The sequence below is a fragment of the Eumetopias jubatus genome, unplaced genomic scaffold (genome assembly GCF_037043125.1).
Source record: "Eumetopias jubatus isolate StellerSeaLion01/CBP00866 unplaced genomic scaffold, mEumJub1_p1.0 scaffold_11, whole genome shotgun sequence".
In the NCBI taxonomy this organism is placed as follows: Eukaryota; Metazoa; Chordata; class Mammalia; order Carnivora; family Otariidae; genus Eumetopias; species Eumetopias jubatus.
Window position 1 is genome coordinate 16,812,605 of NW_028274817.1, and position 7,557 is coordinate 16,820,161.

At 41.6% G+C, this 7,557-nt stretch overlaps 1 protein-coding gene across 1 annotated transcript; it reads left to right on the forward strand.

The window, feature by feature from the left end:
• Nucleotides 1-1,625: 1,625 nt before the first annotated feature.
• USP26 (ubiquitin specific peptidase 26) lies at nt 1,626-4,400 on the forward strand. Its single transcript, XM_028092693.1, has one exon. The coding sequence runs from the start codon at nt 1,626-1,628 to the stop codon at nt 4,398-4,400; it is 2,775 nt and encodes a 924-aa protein (XP_027948494.1).
• The last annotated feature ends 3,157 nt before the right edge of the window (nt 4,401-7,557 follow it).

Here is a 7,557-nt window from a genome sequence, read left to right on the forward strand (position 1 = left end):
TGGATAAAAATGCCTTGTACTTGTCCATGGATGGCTAGATATGCCCTAAAGGTGTTCAGATAATAGTTTCTGGAAAAGAGAGTAATAAGACCTAAGGCCTACTAGAAGCTGTTGCATGTGATTTTCCCATTGCCTGGGTTGGTGGTCCAGTTATACTACAAGGCCTTATGTTAGTTCTCCACAGCCCAGTTGACCCAGACGATCTACTGGTGATTTTACTTTAGACAGGTGAATGTGAGCATAGTTGCAGGTATGAGGAAAGCAAGACTAACGATCCAGGAGATGGTGTTGTATAGTACATAATTCAGCCATGTCGAGCATAACCAGTTTTTCTCTAGGCCATATGATGATGCAGTAAGGAATGAAAAGTAAAAAAAAAAAAAAAAAAAGTTAATTGGGAATTAGTAAGAAATTTGTGTATGTTAATAAGAGACCCTTAATGCTGACTTGGTTTTACCCCTGGTATAATGGCCAAAAGGGCACCGGACCATGGGTTTGTTTCCTTTTTTAATCTGGGGCATTCTTCACTCTGCATGGATGATACCAACCTTGAAACTTGGGGCATGCCTCCATAGGAACAGTGAAGCCAGCATTGGAGCCCATGAGAAACTTTCCACTCATCATATCCTGTTTCTTGTAAATTATTTATACTACCTGCATTTGCTTGTTCAATAGTAAAGCACAGTAAACACAATCTTGAGCTTAGTCTCAGTCATAAATTTAACTAACTTTCAAAATTGTTTTTTATGGTCTTGCTCCACATGGCTTTAAATTTTCAGTTACCTCACACTTATGATCATAAGAATCGGGATTGGTTAGAGCATACCAGGTCATCTTAGCTTGTTAGAGCTGGAGATAGCAAATTCTTTGATACCTGCTTTAAGCAGTGGTAGGTTAGGTGCTCACATGGGGTAGAACGTGTGGACTTCACACTGTGCCACGTGAAAGAAAGGAACATAACTGGATTTGGAAAGAGGTAGATTGATTTACATTTAGTGGCCTGTGTATGAAGTCCTGTAGATTTCTGGAGCTATTAAGAGCTATTCATCTATTACTGGTTTGAGGGCAGCCTAGTGCCTCCACTCTCTTATTCACTTATTACAATTGCCCTTTGGGGTCATTCTATGACAGGAGGATTAGCACATTATATGCCTACTCTTGAGACACTGTTCATTATGCTCTTCAGCTATGTATTGAAAGTCTTCCAAGTGTTTAATGATTTCAGTTGAAGTGGAGAAATTAATCAGAATGGAATCTTGTGTTGTAGTGGAAAGGAGATTTAGTGTATGGGAGTAGAATTTGAGTTCTATCCAAGCATTTTTCTGATAGCTTAAATGATTTTTCTTGATTTTTTTTTCCAGTAGCTGCCTTGCCATAGAAATCAAGATTCTTCCCTCGTGTCATCATGTACAGCTCTTGAAGGGTATTGGTTTTATCACTAAATAGCTGGACATCCAGAACGTGAAGAAACTGTAGTAGAAAACCAATACTAAAATAGAACCATTCTTAGAGAGAACTAAAGAATCATTTCTTGGTGCTGTCTCCAAAAGTGACCTTGCAAAACAAATTGGAACTTCGAGATTGTCAATAATTCAGGATACGTGTAACTTATCTGTGAAGGAAAGATGGCCACTCAAACGGTACACGGTTTTGTCCAAATATGGAGCAGGAAGATGGGGATGTCTAGGTCCAAAGAAGCATACATTGAAACAGTAGAAATAAAGAAGAAGATCAAACTGGTGGTATATTTCACCACTGGAGAATATATAACTTTTCGACTAAGGGATAATATTAAAAATGTGGTCCTTAGATCATATGGAGAAAAGCAAAATCACCTGCACTTAACTTTACAAAACAATAGCTTCTTGTTTATTGAAAGATTATCTTCCAGAGATGCTAAAGAGTTGAAGATGTTCCTGGATAGAGTCCATCAAAATGATATTCAGCCATCCATGAGACCTGGGAGGGATGGAGGTATCTTTGCCAGCATGACACCACCAAAGGAAATCAACAAAATCTCATTCCACAAAGCATGCAAGAAGCCAAATAGTGGATCTTTTCAGACAGGAGAAGGAAGTGGAACACCTGACCTTCAGAAGATGCCTTTGTTTGCATCAGAGTTATCAAAACTTAGTTGCAAAGATTTACTAGAGAATGGATACAGGCAGAGGAAAAGTATGCTCTCATCTGGTTCAAAGATGAATGGGAAAATCCTGAAAAACAGTGACTCTGCAAGAAAGAAGAAATCCCAGACAAACCCCTTGAGGTATGTAAGCCACAATGAGGAGAAAAAATTGAGGTTAAGAGTGTTAAAAATGATTAAGAAATTAGAGGCTAAGGCGTTAACCAAGACCGTTTCTCCTGGAAAGCCTCACCTGGATGGCCCAGGTCTTCTTCAGATGCTGTCTGAGGAAATATATTTGTCATTTCTGTTGGCACCAAAGTATAATGCAGATGACCCACAGTGGGACAAACTCAAGATGACCTTTGACTTCTACCCAGAGAAATTATGGCAAGGCCTCCCCAATTTGGGAAATACCTGTTACATGAATGCAGTTTTACAGTCCTTATTTTCGATTCCATCATTTGCTGATGATTTACTCAGTCAGGATTTCCCATGGGGTAAAATTTCCCTTGATGCTCTTAGCATGTACCTGGCACAGCTGTTTGTTTTGAAAAATATTTATAACATAAAAATCAAGGAGAGGTTACTTGTGCATATTAAAAAAAACATTTCAAGAGTTGCAGGGATCTTCTCCGGCAACATACAAAATGATGCTCATGAGTTTTTGAGCCACTGTTTGGATCAGATGAAAGAGAACATGGAGAAATTAAACACAATTTGGAAGATGAAAATTGAATCCGAAGAGGACAGTTCAGCTCAACAGGTCTTTGCTGGCACTGCTGCCACCAGAGTGCTCATTTGTCCCGTCATCACTAATTTTGAGTTTGAGTTGCTGCGCTCTATTATTTGTCAAGCCTGTGGTCAGGTTGTTCTCAAGACAGAAGTGAGTAATTATCTCTCCGTCAACCTTCCCCAGGGAATGAAAGCTCTCCCTTTGTCTATTCAGTCTGCTTTTGATCTCTTCTTCAGAGCAGAGAAACTTGAGTACAGATGTGAGAAATGTCAGCACAGGAGTTCTCTCGCAGTGCACAAATTCAGTAGGCTCCCCAGGGTTCTCATTGTTCATCTGAAACGTTATATCTTTAACGAGTTTTGGTTGCTAAGGAAGGATGAACAGGAAGTTGTTATTTCTAAGTATTTAAAGTTATCATCTCATTGCAGTGCAAGTACCAAACCACCTCTTCCTGTGAACAAGAATGCGCATAATAGGGACTTGCAAGTCCTAAGAGTCTTTCAGAATATGAGTGCTGAAAACCTCTGTCCATCAGCACTTTCCACAAAATTGACCTCAGCATCCAGTGTCTTCCCGGTTCCACACACTGGGCCAGACAAAGAGCCTGAACCGCAAAAATGCCAGATTCTCTATGAAGAGTCACGCAGAGAACAGCAGAAAAAAGACCTGGGAAAATGTTCCAGACTGAATACAACAGAGTCCAAACTGATGAACCTAGGAGATGGGGCCGTCATTGAAAAAGAGCTATTGGCCGCTGGCTTAATGATGGATCTGGAAGAAACGTCCCATTCTCTGATCCGTGACAATGAAGGTAAACCCACCAGTGGTCCAGAAACACGCCTTGCAGACATTTATCTTCAAGAAGCGTCTGAAAATCTAAAGCAAAAGAAATATGAGAAAACTAATATGTCTGTAGATTTTGAGAGTGTTGCTGACACCACTGAAGATTTTTATGATGGTAAGAGAAACAGAATTTCAAATGAATTCCAAAAAGTGGCTGAACATACCCAGCAGGATGAAAGGATGAGGCTCTACGAAGAAGCCCTTCAGCAGGCACTGCTTAAAGCCATTTTGAAGCCACGTGCCCAGAGGTACACAGAGAACCTCAGGAGACCTACAGACTTGAGTCTCCAGGGGGCCAATGTGAATTCCCTAGGTGCATCGGGTTCCAATAAAAGCCCTGGAAACAAACAAGTTTTAGATACGGAGAAGACAGAAACGGAAGCCAAGAAACCAAAAGGAAATGCCGAGACGAAAGATCTCTATACCTATCGGCTTGTCGCTGTAGTCAGCCATCTCGGGAAGACCCCAAATTCAGGCCATTATATCAGCGATGCCTATGACTTTGAGAAGCAAGTGTGGTTCACTTACAATGATCTCCAGGTATCAAGTATCCAAGAAGCTCTGATGCAGGAAGCTAGGCTTTGCACCGGATACATCTTCTTTTACATGCACAATGAGATCTTTGAAGAGCTGTTGAAAAGGGAAGAGAACTCCCAGTCTCGTAGCACGCAGACAGGGGAGACCCCTCAGGAGAAATAAGTGGAACGGACTCCTGGTTGTACACATCTGCTTGACTGCCTAATTGGTCATCACTTTCTCCATGGAAGAAAAACTCTGAATGCTAGCCAAAGATGAAGAGGCAGTTGGCATCTAGGACCAGAGTTCAAGCAGAAACACTTAGGGAGAAACCTCCATTCCTAACCCTAATACAGACACTTCAATCCCACCGTTCCACCTGATAAGCGTTCTTTTTCTACTAGGCTAGAATTGTGCCCTCCATATTTGAGTGCAGTGGATTTTCAGTGCAATCCTTGAACCAGCAGCATCAGGAGCATGGATAAACCTCTTAGAAATGTAGATTCTTGGGTCCCACCACATCCCTACCCAGTAATTCAGAAACTGTGGTTGAGGTGGGTTTGGGGTAGGGAATAGCGATTTGATGGAGGTTTTGTCTGATGCTTGAGAAATTTAGAGAACTACTGCCATGTGCTAGAATATCCTGGTGGATTTTGCTCTTGTATATTTGAATTACGTATATTTCTAAAGGGGTTTGATTGTTTTTTGTTTCTTTTTTTTTTAAAGATTTTATTTATTTATTTGAGAGAGAGAGAGCACGAGAGGGAAGAGGGTCAGAGGGAGAAGCAGACTCCCCGCCGAGTAGGGAGCCCGACGCGGGACTCGATCCCGGGACTCCAGGATCGTGACCTGAGCCGAAGGCAGTCGCTTAACAGACTGAGCCACCCAGGCGCCCCTGTTTTTTGTTTCTTATATTCATGTATGCCTTTTCTTCAGAAACTTATAAAACACACACACACACACACACACACACACACAGAAATCACTCTTCTGATCATACTCAGTGATTTGATGAAAAAAATTTAGTTTCTGGAGTCCTGACCAAAAAAACCCACAAAAACACCAACTGCTGAGGTCCTAGCGATTTAAAAAAAATAGTTGCTGTGGTCCTGTCAATAAATAATAAATGAAGTTGGTAACTCATGAATCCTTTTGGGCATATGCAAATGAGACTATAACACCGGGTCAAGTCTCCAAATTGTTTGCTAAACTCCTCCTTTCCCTCAGTACCAAAGGGGCTATATACGCTCAAGCTATAAACCTTAAGGATGGAGAACTTATTTGCCCTTAAGAACTTGACCCATCTTTCCTGTTTGCTAGCAAGCTGTTCTTGGTGTCATTTTGGTCTTCTCAGAGAGGCACTTGCTTTGCCTCAAAGGAATATTGATTTACCAGAACTTTATCTTGAACAATCCTCTGCATTCAACATTGCAAGGCTAATTCTAGATTTCTTTTATTTCTCCGTATCTTTTAGCAATGTTGGCCTTATTCCTTCAAGGAATAAACAAACAATGCATACTTTAAAGTGGACTTGTAGGATTTGGAAGTCTTACTTGTTACTGATTTTGTACAATGTCATAAAACATGCACCTATTTGATACAATGTCATACAACTTGTGCCTCTTTAATACAATGTCATAAAACGTGTGCCTGGAGCTGATCTGCTTCCGGGTCAAACCTCATGGATCCCGAGGTGGTCATATACTGTTGGAACTCCATGTGATTTAGGAATTTGGAATTCTGATAGTACATAGGTGCCATCTCTGTCCCCTAGTCTTTTTCCACCTCTGAGGCAGGGAACCTGTAACACCTTGTACCTTTGTTCGGAACAAATTACCTATAAATTACTCATACTAAGAGGATTTCTCACATCCCACGGAGGGACTGAATTTTTGGTTCCATCATTACCAGCGTGGGTGTCCCCCTTTATGGGGTCTGGTCTTGGTCTGGCTGTAATTAATCCAACAGCTTCTTGATGCTTTTAATCCCAGAGACCCTTAAAGAGGTGAGCTGGAACGTAGTGGCGTGGGAAAGTTAGAAAATGCCCTGTAAGGGGAAAACCAGATTCAAAAGTTAGGGAATTCTGTTGTTCACAGCACAGTGTATCAAGAAGGAGGTCTGAATGAGACTTGGAGATTATTGAGGTAAATGTGGGAGGGGGCGCTTTCTAGATTGAATTAATCAGTCTCATGGAAGAAAGTGCTGCAGACACAATGATGAGAAACTTGTTCAACTTGTGTAGTTCTTTAGCAGCTGCGGTGGTTGAAGGATAAGGCTGGAGTTAGACTTACGAGGAGAAGAGTGCTAGTTCGGTTTTGAAATTTCAGGCTTTTGACTTCTCTAGAAGAGCTCAGTCTGAGTTCAGTCACATAGGCATCAAAGCAGGAGTTTTGGGAAGAGTGAGTGAAAAGTTATTTTGCTTTGAAAGGAGCATGGAGATGCCAGCAGTTTTGAGATTTAGGAATGTATGGTGTGGAGTATAGAGTATGATACATCCTGACTATGCTGCTCTTCAGCATGTAGCACTTCCAAAATGCAGGGTAAGTCAGAAGGTGAAGAAGATGGTTGGGATATCTATGACAGGGAAGTTCTATCCTTCTGGACAGAGGGCTTGGGTGGAACCCATCATTGCCCTCTGAGAAGCAGTTTGGAGTGCACAATGAGCAGCTGTATACTGTTATACTGTTATTTAAATAAAAGATTAAAATAATTATTAAGTGACTCGGTGGCTGTTACTTATTAGTGAATTTTTATCAGTTCTCTAATTTAGAGATCGGGTTTCTTTTTTAAGATTTTATGTATGTATGTACGTATTTGGGGGAGGGAGGGGCGGAGGGAGAGGGAGAGAGAAAATCTTAAGTGGGCACCACACTGGGGGTGGGGCTTGATCCCATGACCCTGAGATCGTGACGTGAGGAGAAATCAAGAGGCGGGTGCACAACCAACTGAGCCACCCAAGCACCCCCAGGTCAGGTTTCTTTTTTTATTACTTTTAAAAAGATTTTATTTATTTATTTGAGAGTGAGAGCACAAGCATGGGGAGCGGCAGAGGGAGAGGGAGAAGCAGATTCCCCACTGAGCAGGGAGCCTGACATGGGGCTCGATCCCAGGACCCTGGGATCATGACCTGAGCTGAATGCAGACAGTTAACTGACTGAGCCACCCAGGTGCCCCCACGTCAGGTTTCTAAGTAATCCATGGATATAAAAACTTTCTTTAACAGTGTATTAGTTTTTCATGGCTTCTGAAACAAATTACCACAAACCTAAGGGCTTAAAACAACACGGCCTTAATATCCTACTGTTCTGGAAGGCAGGAGTCCAAGATGGGTATCACTGGG